The sequence below is a fragment of the Saccoglossus kowalevskii genome, chromosome 15 (genome assembly GCF_978046115.1).
Source record: "Saccoglossus kowalevskii chromosome 15, keSacKowa6.1, whole genome shotgun sequence".
Taxonomy (NCBI): domain Eukaryota; kingdom Metazoa; phylum Hemichordata; class Enteropneusta; family Harrimaniidae; genus Saccoglossus; species Saccoglossus kowalevskii.
In genome coordinates, this window is record NC_140655.1 from 14,307,552 (window position 1) to 14,328,005 (window position 20,454).

General features: G+C 34.5%; 1 protein-coding gene across 1 annotated transcript in view; it reads left to right on the plus strand.

Annotated features, from left to right (window-relative positions):
- Positions 1-4,396: 4,396 nt before the first annotated feature.
- LOC100370895 (neuralized-like protein 4) overlaps positions 4,397-20,454 on the plus strand; it is a 53,483-nt gene continuing 37,425 nt past the window's right edge. The window contains exons 1-7 of the mRNA XM_085490480.1: positions 4,397-4,567; positions 7,049-7,397; positions 14,539-14,765; positions 15,630-15,741; positions 18,933-18,995; positions 19,876-19,964; positions 20,210-20,450. Of these exons, the coding sequence (XP_085346606.1) occupies positions 4,397-4,567; positions 7,049-7,397; positions 14,539-14,765; positions 15,630-15,741; positions 18,933-18,995; positions 19,876-19,964; positions 20,210-20,450 (1,252 nt within the window). The remainder of the gene's footprint in view (positions 4,568-7,048; positions 7,398-14,538; positions 14,766-15,629; positions 15,742-18,932; positions 18,996-19,875; positions 19,965-20,209; positions 20,451-20,454) is intronic.

Below are 20,454 nucleotides of genomic sequence, written 5' to 3' on the forward strand. Positions count from 1 at the left end.
GATTCCTGTCCATTGCTCATAGTATTCAACATGTACACTTGAGTCTAAATTTGATTTGAATGGGCATTAATTGCTTTGTTTTTTGTTTACTCTATACAGTAAATTATTCACAACTTTGAATGCTAATGTCTCAAAATAATCTTGCTTAAGTGATCTGTTATCAGTAGGAAGTTCCATTTTTGTAAAAATTTGCAGAAAAAATGTTGGGAAAGTATTGAAAAATTAAGGTTCAAAATTCGAAGACTGAATGTTTTGAAAAGGTGCACACACTATATTCAAGAAAATTTTGAGAAAGTAAATTTGTGTACGGTATCAGTATGCATTTTACACGAATGAGTGATGTATTGCGATCAGACCCGAGTGTAACAATCTATCTTTTGTAATTAATATATTAATCGTATGCCTCTGTGTTGAAAATAGAGTAGAATTACAAAAGTTTTTATTTTGAAAAACTATGTCAGTATTTATTAAATGACTGTAAATGGACTGGTATCTTGTCCAATTTTTATTGTAAAACTTTTTTTTTTTTTAGCAAAGTCATTTATGTTGATTTGTCTTGTTTTCACATTTAAAGTAAATGCTTTGTACAGCTGTGTAGCTGAAGATGTTGGTTAAATATTTGTGGGACAGAGCGTGTAACTTGTATCTTTCGAGTCTGTCCAGACACACGACGGATACGAGCATGTTCATACACATGACAGGTACGAGTGTGCTGATTAGGCTAAAGGCTACTGAGAAATACCACCAAAAAAACACCCCCCAGAACTACTTGTTCATGATTAATATCATGCTCTAGTATTGTCAGCCTTACTAACATGAATAGTGGTTGTACATATATGCTGTCATCAAAGGGACTGATAAAATAGTATTTTTTGGTTTGTTGCATCTAATCCTCTGAAGAAATGACTAGACGGTTTCCCATTTTAGGCTGGATTTTCATTTAACCACTTTTACTGTATATATGGGACAGGCTGTATCTTATTAATGTTATTACGTCTTACTGCAAGGTTATGTAGCACTCTCCATAAGTCATGGGACAAGTAGCAACCACCTGTTTTCTAAAACCAACAAGATTGCTGTCAACTGTATTATATGCTCTAAAATTGACTTTATTGTGATATATTTTGTGTTTTATTGAATGAACTGTTTAAGCATTGTTGCAATAAAATAACTAGTTTCCATTATATAGTGTATGAGTACAATGGTTATCCATTATAGAAATCCTTGATTTATGGCTTTCGCAAGCACTAACACTTTTTAGAACTATCAAACAAATATGAAAAAATACATATTTAAAAAAAAAAATGAAACTAGGATTTTGTTTTATTTGGATTTAGCAAAATATTTTTTCAAAGTAGAAATGACTAATGTTGTAGATGGAAAGAAAACACTAGGATTATTGTGCCTTTAAGTGCATTTAAACTAATATACACAAATTCCCCTGCAGATAATTTGCAATTTTACAATGAAGATGTACTTTACCAAAATGTCTAGCATAGGATAGACTAGAGGAGCTTATTTGTGTGCAGCCCCCCCTGTAAAAAATTAAGCACTTCCTGGTGCCAGTAAAATTGGTTACCCAAAGGGGTCCAGTGTTCCTATCCATGTTTCACATCACTGAGGAATCTGCAGGAGATTGTTACAGGTGGGGGTAAGGGCAAGTGTGACATCACCATGCAAAATTCCAGTCTATGCGAGCAATTTGTGCATTTTACAATGATCAGACATACTTAATTAATTTAAAATCTAGCATTGGATAGACTAGACGGGAGAGTACAAATAATACCTACGGTGATCGATCTGCCAGAGATTCGGGCCATCAGTGTGGCTCAACTAAACTTAAACGAGCTGATCCTAAAGAGCGCATTAAACTTGCCAGTTTGGTGTAATGGATTAGAAGTCCATGTATGGGACATAGTTTGGTGGAAACCTGAATTAGTGTTGACCAAAATTAGAAAACAGATTACTATCACTAAGAGTGACTTTAAAGCTAAGGAATAGCTTTTTCACAAAAATAAACATTGCACCATGGGTAAATCCCTGAACAAGTGTCTTATAGAATAACGCAACTGGGAAAAAGAGATTGACACTGCACACTCTAACTTGTGCGATCTATACAAATAATATCTAAAGGTATGTACACTTTTGAAATATTGCTAATTGTTGCATGAATTTCAAAGCAAGGAGTCTTAATTCATATGTATGTATCAGAACCAATGAGAACAGATTTGAGTCTGCGACTAAATTGGATTGGTAAAAAAATAGTCAGTTCTTTAAAACAGTGTAGGTAATAATAATAATAATCTTTATTGATAAACGTATCCTTAATTGAAATATTGTTCATGATACAATAAAGTTAAATGTTGTAAGGTAAAAATAGAAAAATATAAAAAAAAATAAATAAAAAAATTAGAGAAAAAAACACAAAACAAAGCAAAAGCATTATTTTTATGAGGCAGCAGGTAATTTAGATTTAATGTAGTTTTCTCTCATTAAGAATCCTTGGTATACAAATTTGGCTAAATTAATTAACATGTTTTTGTTTTTCGTTTTAAGTATATTTACTAGTTTTTCTTCTTTGTTTCGATTGGTCGGTGTTGCTAAAAACTTGTTTAGGCTGTCTTGTCTTAATGCATCATAGTGTGAACATGTTAGGAGGAAATGTTTTTCATCCTCAATCTCTCCATTCTGGCAAATTTGACATTTTCATATGTATGAACTTGTATGCTCCAATATTTATACAAAAAAAGTACAACCTAAAAGTAGTGGATACAAGTGTGCATGAAAAGATTTCTTCCTTAATTCCAATGGTCAATCCTTCAGGGGACAACCATATGAAATCATTTGGGGGCGGAAGAGTCGGATCAGTGCAATTTTTTTTCGTGTTGTCGTCTGTATATTTTTATCCTTTCTTTCCCTGCAACACCTTGCTTGCAATTTTTTTTGAAAGTGGCGTTCACGAACAAAACCATTCTTGCAGCAAAATAACTGTAACGTTAAAAAATAATTATAATAAATAATAATTATAGTAAATATATAAAAAAAAAAAAAAAAAAAAAAATAAGCCAACCTAGATCTTATTTTAATCAGATTGGTCGACCCCTTAATCTGTTTCAAGAGGGACTTTGCTCATCCTTTAAAGGATTCCTTAACTTATTTACCCAACCTCGTATCAGGCATACAGTTGAATATATTGGTAACACGGAAAGCAGTTAATGGCTTAGTGAAATTCAAACTTCCAGCAGGCCACCCCCATGATTCTGGATGGTCGACCCCTTATTCTGTTTCAAGAGGGACTTTGCTCATCCTTTAGAGGATTCCTTAACTTATTTACCCAACCTTGTATCAGGCATACAGTTGAATATATTGTTAACACGGAAAGCAGTTAATGGCTTTGTGAAATTCAAACTCCAGCCAGCCACCCCCATGATTCTGGATGGTCGACCCCTTAATCTGTTTCAAGAGGGACTTTGCTCATTCTTTAGAGGATTCCTTAACTTATTTACCCAACCTCGTATCAGGCATACAGTTGAATATATTGGTAACACGGAAAGCAGTTAATCGCTTAGTAAAATTCAAACTTCCAGCCAGCCACCCCCATGATTCTGGATGGTCGACCCCTTAATCTGTTTCAAGAGGGACTTTGCTCATCCTTTAGAGGATTCCTTAACTTATTTACCCAACCTCGTATCACGCATACAGTTGAATATATTGGTACTAGTAACACGGAAAGCAGTTAATGGCTTAGTAAAATTCAAACTTCCAGCCAGCCACCCCCATGATTCTGGATGGTCCACCCCTTAATTTGTTTCAAGAGGGACTTTGCTCATCCTTTAGAGGATTCCTTAACTTATTTACCCAACCTCGTATCAGGCATATAGTTGAATATATTGGTAACACGGAAAGCAGTTAATGGCTTAGTAAAAGTTTGCACCTCTCATGCACCCAAAACAGTATTAATCATACCACTAGAGCAATAAGCCGCTGGTAAATAACTTGAAAATGAATATGAATCACAAAGTAATGATACGTTATCCCGCGATACCCTACAGGTTGAAGATTCCCAGCTACATACTAGTACATAAACTTGTATGACCAACCATGGATGTACTAAGATGGTCAGACGAAACAAAAACTTAATTATCATAGATTGGCGCCCTCTACGACAATATTTCTTGAAAAAAATATTACTCTTTTGCGGTGACATATTTTTGATTGCTATTTGTTGAAATAGGATTTCAAATTTGTCACGAACCTGCAATTACGAATGTAAAATATCTCATATGTTTCCACTAAACCAGTATGATGCACATTTGAAAGTTATTGATTGAAAACAATATAATGTCGTACTTGTGCCGTAAAGCGGCGGAGGTAACTAATAAATTAGAGATAAAAAATGGCCGCGTCTCAGGCTTTTCATAGTCGGACGGGGTCTCTCGTCACGCTCAGCAACGGTAATCGCACAGCGCAGAGAAATCACCCGACACAAGAATTCAATAACGGTATCGTCATCAGCAAAGACCCACTTCGTGACAATGAAATATTCGAAGTAATTATTGACAAAAAGGTGAGCCAGTTGCCAAAAATGTATTCCCGAAATTATATTTATTCGTGAAGCCTGTATTATGTTTATGCATCAGCTGCCGAATACAGAGTGATATTTATCGTCAGTAAGAAGCGTCAAACGGTCATTGATGTAAACTGTTTATTTACGTGATTTCTGTTTATATGATTCGATTTTTTTCGTAGCACAGCGACGTCAAGTCGTTGCTGCGTTGTTGTAGATTGGTGACATTCGCCAAGACGAAGCACAACTCTGGAACACGAATCAGCTGATTAATATTCATCGCACAAATATTTTTCTCATCCGTCCCTGGTAACCACGGATAGTGAAGACAATGGAGATTTTTAATATCGAAATTATGCAATGAGTGTTTGATCCACTCCCATCAACAGTATTGGTGTGGTGGAACACAGTCCCTCTATAGACGGACTGTGGGTGGAATAAGCGCTTTGCAGCAATCTTAGTTTTGTTCTGTTCAAGTGCATATCACCGGCAATGAGTGTCAAGGGTCGTAAGGGAAGGGTGTTGGTGATGTTGCGATGTCTGTTGTGAAATTAAGTTTGGGAAATAGACCTTCACATTCTCAGAGTATAGTCAAGAGAAAAAAAAATATATGGTTCTTATAATATACTGTAGAATACTTTATTTTCGCTTGGAATTTATTTTCGCTATTTTCGCTGAAAGAATGATTCCGTGAAAATAAAATCCAGCGAATATACTTTTTTTTTCTATATTTCACATTAAACTCATCAAAAATCAGTGAAAATAAATTCCATACAAAACGCCAAAAAAGCCTTTTCAGCGAAAATTAATTCCAGCGAAAATAAAGTATTCCACAGTAACCCAACCTATTTTTACTGCCTGACCCTAAATTTGTTTGGTCATATTTGTGAAAACGTCACAAAAGGACTTAGATTTGGTAATGTAAACAATGTTAAGGATGTAGTTTTTTAGACACATACATGTATTAACCAAATGAAAGTTTTTATATTTTACAGAATCAATAAATATAACTAATTATTCCATGAAAATGTTAGAGCTCTACCATAAATGGAATATGCTTAAAACTGTGGTCAAAAGTAAAAACCTGCATTGTTGTGATGACTAAATTTGCATATTCACATGTAATTTGAATAATTAATAAATCAGACAGTCGAGTGTAAAATAATTTTAGATGCTTACATTTACCAATCATTTAGATATCAGTGGACGTCAAAACATTAGTCACATAAAATTTCATGGCAAAGGAAAAAGTCATGGTCAAGGTGTAATATATTAGCAGTGGTTTCATGACTCGTATTGTTCCAAACCAGCGAGGTTACTGACTGGTTTGCTGTTGTGTGGTATTAATCGCTATATGATAAAAGGCAAAGTTATTCAAACACAAGGTATTTACTGATGCCATCATAAATGTTAGAACACAGCCACTGGTGTGTTTCCTGCAGGGCATTATGTTAGTAATACTTGCGTTTAGCAGAACGATGCACCTAACCAGTTCTATTGACTTCTATTGATCTCAAGACATGCATAGCAAACCAATCAGCAACTTACATGTAGATGGCAATGCTGGTGTTTAATGACGGTGGGAGTAATGATGGATGGTGGATTTTCCATGTCTGGTGGGCTCACGCTTAAATCAGATTTGAACGTTGAAATATGTGTACATGACAAAGGTCAACGTCACTTTCATGTAATTTCTAGTCGTGCTTATTGCGGTTGTTTACTGCTGTTTTTGCTATTTCTGACTTCTCTGTGATGGACATGAATGAATAAGTTCATACAGCTGGATAAATATCATGTCTGTATAATACCTGTAATCTAAAAATGACATTTTAGTGTGACCTTGTTTGAATGATAACATAAATACATTTTTAGTATAACAAGGTTCGCTTTATTTGATTCACACTTGTGAACAAAATGCCCAACTTTGGTATTGCTATTTTACAGGTACCAACTTGTAGAGAGGAAACTTTTCAATTCCTTGTTGGTATACTGTATATCATACATTAGCTAGGTATTGGCCTGTATTCAGAAATTGTGTGGTTTCCAGGGTATTAAAACACATTGGATAACTGGAGGTGTCACATCACAGCAACATACTGTATAGTCTTTAATTTATACTGCCAAAAATTTGTGTGACTTCAGGATTTTATTGTTTTTGTGAAAACAAAATTTTATGAAAGATACTGACACTCTTTGTCACCTAGGCTTTGCAAAATTAAAGCAGTTTATGGTACGCTCACTGACGCTCAGATTATGATCACAATAAATCTGATTATTTACCATGTTGCAAGGGTTCCCAGAATATTCAGTGAGGGTTTAAATACAAAAAAAGTCATCAAATTGTCTTGTTACACACAGATTTTGGGAAAATATGGGGCTATACCTTTCATTTTGGATATATTCAGCCACTTTATCCACCTGCTAGCTGTCACAAACATGTATCTTTTAGTCCATTGTTTGAGCTTGTTAACTGTTTTTCAGGTGAACTCATGGAGTGGCTCAATAGAAATCGGCGTGTCAACACAAGATCCAGCTCATCTGGATTTCCCAACCAGTGCTACCAGTCTACGGGAAGGAGCCTGGATAATGTCCGGATGTTCCATTCTGCGCGATGGGCGATCCGTAATGGACGAGTATGGTCGTGATTTAGACCAACTGAATCAGGGTGATCGTGTTGGAGTACAAAGGACATTAAACGGTGAATTACACATTTACATTAAAGGTGTAGACCAAGGCTGTGCGGCAAAAGGTTTACCGGCGTCTGTGTATGCTGTTGTTGATATGTACGGAAAGTGTATTCAAGTCTCTATTGTAAACCATGACCGAAGATGTAAGTACATGTAATTTTTATACATCTGACACCGAAACGCCGTAAGTTACAGCATGCCATATTTTTGTGATATTTTACAGGGTATTTTCATTCTATCATATAAGGAAATGGGAATTCCAAATATAGAATGATCACACGTGGAAACATCCTCTAATAATAAAAACACCAGGGTTTGACCAAAGAAGTTTGCTAATTCTGTTCTAAACTTTTTGCATTTCGGCATTCCCATGATATATTCTTGGAAGGCAAAGATGTATAATAATAAGGTTATTACAAGGATACCTCAAAGTATGCACTCAGACAGTACGCTGCGCATCGACCTCCTCTGCGCGCCGGTCGATACTGCCGCTGTACTGTCTTTGTGCATACTACTCACAAACCTCATATTACTATCATCATGCTAAATACTGTATACTGGTATCCTCTATTAGATGTACAATTCATGTAAATCAAAAATTGCATTTATTTCATATTGAATCATTAAACTATTCCATATTTTGACCATAAAAAGTGCATAAGTGCATGTGCTTCTAATAGATCAAAAACAAAAAAATAATTAATATTTGAATGATTCAGTATACAATAAATGTAATTTTTGGTTTATTTGTGCTTCTATTAGAGACGTGCTTCTAACAGAGCGAATACAGTATATACATGTATCAGGGCATGAATTTGGGTTTTTTGAGAGCACTCAATTTTAGGGAAAAGAAATGAAAAACCTGAATGTTACAAATGTATGTAGATCAGCTGATTGTAACTTTAATAATAATCCATTACTAGAATTGGTTTAAGCCCAAGATATTGATTAATTGTAAGAAGGTTATGTTGTAACTGAACTATGACCTGATAACATTATTATGTTTTAACAGCTAGTGTGCGTGTGAGTTTTGTTATATGTCTTTGCAGACTGCATTGCTTTGTTAGTCATATAAATATAGTTTTATACATTATATAGACTCAGACATGGTTTTGTTGTTTCATCAATATACAGAGTAAACATTGAAATATTAATCTTACATTTAGCAATAACTCTCAATACAGTCATATTTGCTATGGTGTGGTTGATCTACTTGTCTCATTCATGTATGTCTCTAAACTCGAGTTAACATGTGCAATATCTGGCCATGTGTTGTCATAGAGTCCAGTAAAATACTATTTCCCACAATGCTTAGCTTATAACTCTTTACGATTATGTGAAATACATTATTATACATTTGACACTGTAAACAATGGATTTCATTTGTCCGTATAATGCTGTACGAACATGTTAAAAAATGTCAGACATTTTTGAATATCTTTCTTATTTTGAAGATGTGCATCACTTTTATTTCACATTTAAAAACTTACTTTTGTTAACCTCGGACACAGTAACGATATAACATGTGACAGAAATAGAATGGTACTAAACACAAACTTTTGCACAGCGCAAAGTGTTTTTTGTTCCCATTTCTGGCTGTTATCTCTCACTAAGTCATTATTACAAGCAGGATGCAGCAAAATATGCACTCAGGCAGTAATTAGGTGGTCAATTAGGTGAGATATAAAGCACGACAGAGACATAAAAGTGAATCTTCAGATTCTAAAAAATTCTCACAGAAAATTTACAGAGCATGAACTTGAGAGGACACCCTGTTTCATCCAGATTATTGTCACTTGGACTAAAATTAAAAAAAAAATTGTAGAAAAGTACATCTAAATGTTCCACCAAATTTCTGGTGTCGAATATTGTGAAAGGGTAAGTTGAATTTGCGTTTACTGGATTTAATCATTCATTAACCACTAACTTTAATAATAATGTTTATAATTGATAACATATTTAATTTATTAACCACTATTACCTTATTGGATAATAAAATAATAACTCTATTAGTTGGACAGGTTCTGATGTGTTCCTTTTGGCCTTCAGGTGAACTTGTCTTACTACTGTATGTTGTTTACATGTACTTTGTATGTAATGTCATGACAATTTCCTTTTAGTAATTGATTGATCATGAATCTTTGATTCATTGTCTTTAGCTAGGACTTTGCATGCTAGTTTAACTCATTAACAAACACATACCTGTAATTTTTCTCGCCAAAATGGTGGTGCTCATTTCTTCTATTTCATTGGGTTTGATCAAATAAGAACATATTTATGTGGATTTATTTTGTGACTGGTGACGGAAGGTGATGTTGGTATTTGAAGGGTTACATCATCTGTAGATCTAGCTTGTTTTCTTCATATTAAAATAAGATTCAAGTGTACTAGACGTATGATCTGAAAAATGCAAAATTGAATGCTCAGACATAGACAGACCAATTCTACTGGATTCAGTTATGAATGACAATGTATACAGTATTTGCACTGTGAACAAGAGAGGTGTGTCTCTGGTCAAAATAAGTCACATTTTAATTATCCAGAATACAATAAATGCAATTTTTGGTTCATGTGGGTCTCTATTGGAGATGCACTTCTATTACAGCAGATAAGGTAATGGAACAACAGTGTATTTCCTGTTTATTGAATGTTAGCAGAATAGTGAACTATTTTATCTGTGGTTAGTAATTTCTCAAGAGTTGTTTGTTGAATTTCTTTGGAATTTGTGCTCTGGGATAATATACAGATTAGATATGGATTAATTAATTAATTAGTGAATAAAAATAATTTCTCAGTTTAGGGAGTAATTTATCATTTAAAATAATAAATGTCAGTGCAGAAACTAAATATAAAACACTACCCATGTGCTTACATACTGTAAATTACACTGATTTTTCTATGGTCTAATTAAGTAATATTTTAATGCAGCAGTATACAGTTAATGTGATTTTGTTTTTGTTTACATGAGCTTCTATTAGAGAAGCACTTCTAATAGTGAAAATGTGGTACCATTGTTTTGGCCTTCATTCACAGGTTTCCTCAACTGGTGCCAAAATGGTCACATTAGACGGCTGGTTTTTATATACAGGTTACTTTACATGTAAATTACATTGAGACTGTCTAAAGGTGGTCACTATGGGCAGGTGGTATTTATATGTAATGGTGGTTACTAACACAGGTTTCCCCAACTTGTGCCAAAATGGTCACATTAGACGGCTGGTTTTTATATACAGGTTACTTTACATGTAAATTACATTGAGACTGTCTAAAGGTGGTCACTATGGGCAGGTGGTGTTTATATGTATATTTATACTTTGCCACAGAAATTATATTGTATGTTCTATGTTTAGGTTTTTATAACAGGACTGTGTGAGCATCTTCCTATCTTGCATTATGGCAGTTAGATTTTGGATTATTTACATGTATACATGTGTATGTGTAAGCAACACTGTCTTCAAGACTGAGCATATGTGCATTCTATCCTTTTATTATTTTTTGCTTCTGTACTCTGGTTTGTCTTTTTACTTACAATAATAATAATAATAATCAAATTTTATTGCATCCTTAGAAATTACAATATTTCTTTTGGTAAAAAGCAATAAATATATCCGTACACAACACAATTACAATACAATATAAATAGATACAATGTCTTATACGTGGTTCATTGTAATGCCATAGACATTGCTCGCTGTTGTAACTGCTTTATCATCACAAAAAACCTAACTACGGTCAAGCACAGCACATAATTCTGATAATTGTTTAAATTTACTAGCTTGATTGTAAATGTGCAGCTGGCTTTTTGCAGATTTGGAAAACTTGCTTCTTTCAATCATTGTTTTCCTCACCCTCTCTAGACACATCCACAGTTGTGAGTGTCGCTTTGACAGTGCTGCTTCATATGCAAGACATAAATTTGTTTAAGCATATGTGATTCAAGTTCAAGGAGAGGTTTCACTGTATTTTTACGATAATGGCAAAGGTTTCGCTTCAGCAGGCATAAGTAAATCATACTGTTTCTAATAGCTATTTACTTTGATGTGTCCACCATGCATCAGAGAGATTGTCTACTCTGAAGTATATTCAACCCAATCGACAGACCAGTGGACTATGACTTCATCAAAACACAATCTCTGGCTATTACCCCTGCTTTATAAAATTGCTTCGCATTATGACATGAGGAGCCTTATTTTTTGAACATTTTGATTTATTAAAGCAAAGCAAAGCAACTCAAATATATGGGTCACCACTCGAATGACGATGCTGAAGCTGGCCACGGATTTGAGGTTTGATTCACTGAAAGTGTTTACATGTACCTTATTGTGTTTTTCAAAAATTTCAATTTTTCAAAAAACAATACAAAACACACTATTGTAGTTTCATCTTTAATTTGTTTGCTAAATATTGCACATAATTTAGTTTTCATAAAATGTGCCATCAGGGAACTGATCATTACCACCCAGCCGGTTTCCTGTGAGTTTGACTCGGTTTACCGTACCGGTCGTTGCTTTACTGTACCGACCGTTGCTTTACCGTACCGACCGTTGCGTTACCGTAGCGGCCGGTGCTTCACTGTACCGGCTGGACAATTACCGTACTGATAGGACCAATACCGACTATTTATCACCTTCGATTAATGAATGCATGGTAAACAAAGCCCCGGTAACTGATCGGCGCCCTGCCGGTAACCGTGAGTCATGCATAAATTAATTGGGCATTTTGCAAACAATAAGAATTTTTTTTTACCCATTGAAAGTGAATAATTTGAAAAAGACATGACTTGTACAACAGAGTGTTACGTCCTAGTCGACTAGAGGACTTGATGGATTAATTATTTGTTTATATTTGTCAGTAGCTCACACAGTGGAAAGAAAGTCGGACAACCGTCGAAATACAAATAAATAAATTAAATAAAAAAGTCTTTCTGAAATTCTTCGCATGTGTTTTTTTCAATATATGTTATAAAACGACAGTCCTACATCATAGCTTACCAACGACGTTGAATAAAACGTCTCAACTTGTCGCATGAATTCGATGATACTTGCATAATGTGTCAGCGTGACTCGCGTGGCCGAGCTCACATGTATTTAAATTCGGGCTTGGGCGTTCGAAAATCTGTTTTGATACTTTGTTGACAATAACACGCGCAACGCGTGCACGTAGTCCAGATAAAATTCAAGTGCGTAAAACGGAATTTGACCTTGCTCTAGGTCAACATTTTTCTATTGCTTTTCGACCTCATTTTGTGATTTTGCTTATGGAATTGACCAAACATATTTACACATCCCTTCCAACAATCCCCAATGTAACTTTATTATAACAAAACAGAGTGTGCAAGTGTGCCGGTATATCTCCTTTTGGAACATGTGATTGGCCCTGAAAAGGGCTGTTTGGTTTGGGGCAGAATACGATTTAGACTGGAAAGGTCAGTACTTTTTTTTGTTTTACAAAAAAAATATAATTACAGCCAATACAAAGTCAGCTTGGACATTCAGTTGTGAGACATAACAAAATAAACGGTGCCAGCGATAGATTTTGCAAATGAAAGAACAAACTAAACGCAATCAAAGGCGCCAACCACGCGCGTTGGAAATAAACTAATAAAACGCGTTGCGACGAGAAATCTCGTCTGCATCTATCATTCACGCAAACGCACACACATGCTATTTTCGTATGTTGAATACGTTGGCAACGTCGTCAAATATTAAGCCCAATTACTGAATAAAAAAAACATCCAAGCACACGTGCACTGGCGCCAGATAAAGTGAAAAAATGAAAACAAAATTACGTCTGCACTGTGCATTTGTAACAATAACCAAAACCATTAGGTTACATGCCAAAACTACCGACTCAGGATTCATCATACGCAAATATAGCCACTTTCATGGAACTGTTATTTTTGTAATCCACTTTGTCGGCTCAGTTGATTTGAGTGCACTGATCCCAATTTAAAAAAAATAAAAATATTGTATAAAATAAAGACACAGTTCCGTCTGTAGTCATATCCAACATTTGATTGTTCCAAAGTTGAGTTGACAACGACAGGACGCCTTGGTGAAGCTCTCATTTTCACCATGGATGTACTGGGAGCTCCATGGTCGCACAAAAATCATGTGTAGCATTATCACGCGCAACTTGAATGTAAATATTATGCAATAATAATGGTAAAGTTTAATCTCTGACAAATAAAAAGACGCAACAAATTGACCTGGTGGTGTATTTGACCTCGAAAGCTACAGCATAGCTAACATGAACAAAATGATTTATAAACAGATTATAACTACAAACTAAACAAATTCTACTGAAATTAATTCTACAGTTTTGCTTTCTCTGGCGATCCTGTGCATAAAACTGAAATTTAAACAGGTCGGTATTTTACCGGTAAACCGGAAAATCAATGCATAAATTAACTTGTCAGAAGTGTGAATTGCCTCCTGCCAGTACGTAACGGCCTTGCCGGTACGGCTATTGACCTTCGGGTACGGTAAAGAACCGGCCTGAGCGGTGAAGAACCGGCCGGTACGGTAAAGAAACGCATGCCGCAGGAGATTCACAGGAAACTGGTTTGGTGGTAATGATCAGTTCCCTTAGTTTAAAAACATTATATTTGTCTCTAAGAAAACACCAAATTGTTCTGAACTTTTACAATTGATAAGTTTAATACATTTGTAAATGTTTCTCTTTTTGGCAAATATTCTGTTTCCTAAAGCGTTTTTTTTCTTCCAAAGACATTCTACATGTAGAAAGCAGAAACACAGAAATATTAAAGCCAATCATGTGATCATACTCTGAAAGTATAGTATTGTAAAATCCGCGGCTTCTATTAAAATGGTACAATGCAATAGAGGGGATGCGGTGTCTATTAGAGCATCTACACATATGTGAAATGATGAATTTTTGGTTCTCAGTTATTCAAGAATGGGTGCGACTTCTATTAAGAATGCAGCTTCTAATACAGATTTTACGGTACATGTAATACTGTCATTTGCTCAAATCAGAATCCCCAAAACGAATTCAAATCCGAATTTGAATCTGAAGCTAAGGTCAACTTAAGCATCATGTGGAAATTATTCAAGCATTTATAGATTCACACCTTAAAGAAAGAATTATTTGTGAATATATATGTACTAATAGTGAATCTGTACTTCTGAGGGGTCACACATAAGTCAGATTTTCACAGTGTATCTTAAAATAACACTTTGTACAATTCAAAACATTTCTATTAGATATACCAAGCAGTATTCTATATTGATCAGATCTGAAGTTTCATGAATTTTTCTTCAGCAGTGGTATTACCTGTGAATGGACTTGAAGAAGATATTTTGGCCAGAATACCAAGTACATTTCAGCGGAGTGCATCAAATGAAGTGTTAAGATTTCATGAACGTTGTGGTAGTCTTATTAAATTGAGTAACAATAACCGAACGGCTGAACGAAGACGCCCGCTAGAAGAGTTTAACAATGGTGTTGTCATGACTAATAGACCCCTCCGGGATAATGAATTGTTCGAGGTAAGAAATAAAAAGCACATGCATTTTGTCATCATCAAATCAAAAATGGCTGACTGGTGGCCATATCATATTTTTCTAAAATGAACTTCGATAATTTTGAATAAGATGAACATAATTTTCTATTTGCTACATGTCTTGATAACATTCTTGTTGAAAATTTAAAAAAAAGAAAAATGCATTATTTTGTGCAAGCTAAATCAGAGACAGTTTTGTAGCAGTCACAGTCACACTGGGGTTCTTCAGACAGCGAGTTGCAATTACTTTTCATGAAATTTACATTTCGAATTACAATGATTGTTTGAAAAAAATTACCTTCACAATAACCATAAAACGATCCAAATAGTTGTAAAGAATGACAACTATATAGACAATTGTTAGCATATGTGTTCAAGATTCTGCAATAACAGTTTGCTTCATATTTATTTTGATAAGCCCAGAGTAATGTTATTTCATTTCAATAACTGACTTGAATTGTGTATATTCTATGAACATAAAGTAATGAGATCTCTGCATCGCTTGTTTGAAGTAAACTAGATTTATTTCACATGCATTGCATAAAATGCATCTTATGCGAACCGTATTGAAGATGTCATAGTGCTACAACACAAGGCTCTAAAAAGAATATTTTCAATTTCACTGTCAGAGATATTTAGTCTTTCTCACCAAGGAAATATCAAAAATGATTTGAAAAAAACAAACAATCTTTTTTGATGATAATATTTTGCTAATTTCAGAATGATTGTTGCTTTAATTTCTGTCACTCTGAATGAAATTTTACCCCTTACTTATAATGCATACCTTATAGTTGAAAATCGTATGTAAGGCTTTAATAGTTTCACTATGTTTTTACTTTTCTCTCCCAAGATTCGAATTGATAGATTAGTAGATAAATGGTCTGGATCAATAGAAATGGGAATCACAACACATAATCCTGGTTTGCTGGATTTCCCGGCGACCATGACCAACATGAGGACTGGTAAGTGATGCTTTAAAATTGACGACAAGGTGTGTTCAGTAAACTCACTCCAAAGTTCATCATCACGATACATGAGAAGAATATTACAGCAATTCCAGACACTGATTTGACGCCGAATTAGTGCTAGATGTTGATAACTTACTACAATAGGTTACACACTTTGTTTTCACAATTACAGAAGTTGTTACAAATAATGCAGACGGCAGCATGTCTGCAATTTGAAGCTCACCAGAAGGAAGCTTTGCCCCTAAAAGTGGCGGTACATTAGTTTTGAATTTCTCCTCCAATAAACGACCGAGGCTTTCAACTTAGTTTCCAACTTCAATTTGCGTCACGTGTTATTTTAGTGAGAGGGGCGCATAAAGTGGTGCCGCCGTACATACACCGTCTTCGAGTAGTTTTGTCTAATTTCCCGTCCGTAAATGCTCGATCTCAACGTTTTATAATATTCGACACAGTCTATAACGTTGTCAGTTTTTTAGTCACGGATTGGTCGCTCTTGCGCTTTCCTGGCAGGATACTCTCGGTGGTAACAAACCGTTTGACGGTATTATAAGTTGTCTGCTTTGAAACACCACTTCAATCTCCAATCTCAGCACAAAAATACATATCGACAACTCTTGTTCTCACCTCAACTGTTTTTTTTGACTCCTTGCTTCTCTCTCGTGGTGTTTGGAGAAATGCCGATTTGTAGACACGCAATCAACACGACGACTGACCAAAAGTGACTAAAAGACAGACACAACTCAAAGTCTAGATGTACCTTACTTTGTAGCAAAAATAGAAAACATTGTGGGCAATATCTGTCAATCATTCCTCTAATTTGCAACGGATGTTTATATTTCTAGTTACAACTTATGTATATGTGAAAACAAAGTGTGTAAGGGACGACGTCAAAAGATCGATGTCTGATAAAAAACTTATTTCCTTTAGTTTGGGGGTGGGGGGTTTTGACCTCAAAAAGTTTCCATCCTACAAAAACGACTTTATTTTTTAATGAAGTTAAAATAATCTTGCAGTATTTGTAGTTCGTTTTTTTCAATCCAATCATGGATAGAAATAACCGAAAAAGGAAAAAAAACACAGAAAAATGGTTTGTTTCGAGTGTAAATCTGTGCGTCAATTTAGGTGCATTTGTAAAATCTTTTTACACCCACCCGACAACCAACTGCTATGCAATACTACTGTCCGATTATCATTTTGTATTCAATGGTGAATGTAGTCTGACGCCATGACCAATATATTTATCAATTAAGTTTCAGTGGGGGTAGGGGGGTTTGGAAAAAAACTAAAGGAATTAAGTTTTTTATCCGACATCGATCTTTTGACGTCGCCCCTAACCTATTGTAGAATGTTTTCTATATTTAGCACTACTTAGCGTCAAATCAGTGCCTGGAATTGCTGTAATAATTTGATAATTGAAACCAGATTTAATTTGTACTTATTTGGTAAACACAATGCATTTGAATGCCTCAAAATGATGCTTGTAAAACATAGTGGTAAAATTTATGGATGACATTTTATTATTAATATTAAACAAATAATATCTTTAAATGAATCGAAAATATTTCTTGAAAATAATATTATTTTGTATTAGAAGCACATCTCCAGTTCTTCATATATGTAAGATTCTGATTTTTATTATAATAAATATTTAATAAGTAGCAGATGTGCTTTTAATAGAAGGTGATAGTTTTGGAGTGAATTTAGCACTGTACAGATCACATGATAAATTAATCCATCTGCTTCTAAATCTGTATGACATAATTAACTCACATATGGTAACCTAGCAACCTGGAGGATGTGAAGATTATCTATTATCACTGTATTATCTGCTGTATCTTTTTTGGTGTTGTAAAATGAAACAATAGACTGCTTTACTGTAAATTAAAATTGTTGTTTTGGAAGCAATAATTGTTCAATTAAATATGAAAAAAACTAGCCATATATACAGGGGTTAATTATACATTATACATTTTGCTTATTTTGCTGACTGGAAAATGCGCTAAATTAAAACCCAGTGAATATGTAAAATTGAGCATAGAACGCATTATCTAAATGACAAAACAGTGAATTTAATGGTGGCCATTTTTATTCTAAAAATCATCAAAATCAAGCATTTCTCAGCTGTTTACAGATGGATTTTGCTCAAACTTGATATATACCTTGGACATTATAGGACCTTGATGCACACCATTTTGTTTTTCAGATAACATTCAAAATGGCCGATTTGCGGCTGATTTTGTTTTAATTAATGCTGTTCCAGAGCAATATCTCTCAATACTTGTTTGACGATCAGATACAAATGTCAATTATTTAAATGTTAAACAATCATCATAATCATATTCCTGACATGTTTATATTCCAGCTATATTACTATAAACAAAACTATATATCTTAAATTCGATAACTAACGGGGACTGTGTCATGCAAGGCTTGTTTAAAAAAATATACAGACGCTGATTAGCGTTGTGCTCCCAATTTTTTTGCCATCATTCTCGGAAACTAGAAAACACAGCCATCTCATCATGTACCCATTTTGAGATCTTTATTACATATTACCGCAATTGTAAACTCTTACATCTTTATCCACCTTTGATTCTGACCTTTCCAGAATAATGAATTTATTGTTAGAATGGTTGATTAGATAATAATCTGTTCTGCATATACTGTGACAAATATTGTAAAATATTTATTTTAGCTGGAATTAATTTTTGGGTGTTTTGTATGGAATTTATTTTCACTGATTGTTGATGAGTTGAATGTAAAATATAGAAAAAAAGTATATTCACTGGAATTTATTTTAACTGAATCATTCCTTCAGCGAAAATAGCAAAAATTAATTCTAAGCGAAAATAAAGTATTTTACAGTACATAATTTTTTCTTTGAATAAAATAATTTGATCTCATACTAGTAGACATTGCATAATAGTTTATAACTATGTACATTTAGTATAACTTAGGATACTACATGTAACACTTATCCTGATTGGTTATCATAGATTCAATAACAAAAAATAACCAATTGGATTGTGTGTGACATTTATAAATAACCTTTGTTAATCTGCACCTGATTGGGTTAATTAACAGTGTAGTTGCCATATGGGTTAAGGTGAGCCTATTAAAGTGCATGTACTATGTTTTCCATGTCACTGATTTTCATTTATTTCTTTTGCTTTTGATTCATGAAGAGAACGTGGCAGGCACTGTATTGAAATATCCCAACACGCACTCGTCAGACCAAGTGCTCAAAGGTGACTAGCGTTATTCGTCATGGATCCTGTTTTGGTTTCTGGAAGGTGAAGTGGGTGATACCATTATACCACAGAGTGGTGGCAATTTATGATTTCTTTGTGCTAATCGAAATTTCTATTAGATACTGTAGTTCCGAATGATCATTGCAGTGCTAACTCTGAAATACTGGTGCACTCTTGAACATGTTGTTGAAGCAGCCTTTACCCCATCTTTAATGGTATCATCTAAATCATGTTGTTGAAGCAGTCTTTACCCCATTTTTAATGGTATCATCTAAATCATGTTCCAGAGAACTCGACATGCTGTGTTCTTGACTCACTATATTTAAATTTGCATATTATTAATTATTTCAATCCACAAGTTTTATGACATTTTGTTTTCCTGTTTGTGATTTGATCAATTCTTTGTATCCCATCTTTTACCTAGAAGAGAAATAAGTAAACAGTGTCACACCTCCTTTTTGGGGGTATCTGTTGTCAACTATTCTTAAACTAGACTTACTCTAGCTGTACTCAAAATATATTTATTGGATCAAGTATAGTTTTTGGGAACATTGTTCGTCTTCATGGTATGTATCAGTCAATGTGAGCCTTACCCAACCCTCCACAATTCCTGTCTTCAATAGTATTGCCCACATCTCAAATCAATATATTATTACTTAGGTATCAGGGAAATAGAATCACAATTGTTACATGAATTTTTAAAGCTGACAAAACTATTCATATTTCATGATCAAGGCATTAATATGGGGTACTTGAACTTTGTATATATTGCATCTCCCCTTCCTCTGCTTTTACTATAGTGGGGAAATTCTTCCTGTCGTGCTTACATTGGCTGGTGCGTAGTTGCAATGATTTCATCAATTTGTGATATTTTCAGGTACAATTATGATGAGTGGATGTGGGATTCTGACCAATGGGAAGGGAACGAGAAGAGAGTACGGTGAATTCAACTTGGATGAATTGACGGTATGACTTGTGTTTATATTTATGGAGTTTTAAATGAAGATGAATGTTATTTTCTTGTTCTCTGTTGTTAATTTCTGTGATAGGTATGTCTGTTTTCAAGAGCCTGGGACAATGAAAAAACATTTATTGATAGTGGATGTATAATTTCCAACAATCTTCTTCAAGTGACTGTCATCTGACCTTTCCATTATATGGATTTAAACTAACTGAGCATATTTTTGGTATATTTCTCTCCGCATGCACAGGAAGGAGATTACGTTGGTCTTGTCAGGAAAGCCAACGGCACGTTACACTACTACATTAACGGTCTAGACCAAGGCGTGGCGTCGTCACGAACACCACAGACTGTATATGGTGTGGTTGATTTGTACGGGATGACAGTAAAAGTTACAATTACAGATAGAGACACACTTTCACCGATCTATGAAAGACTTGAGAGGAGATCATTTTTTGGTTTGAATTCTGGGAATTCTGAGTACAATGAAGGTGA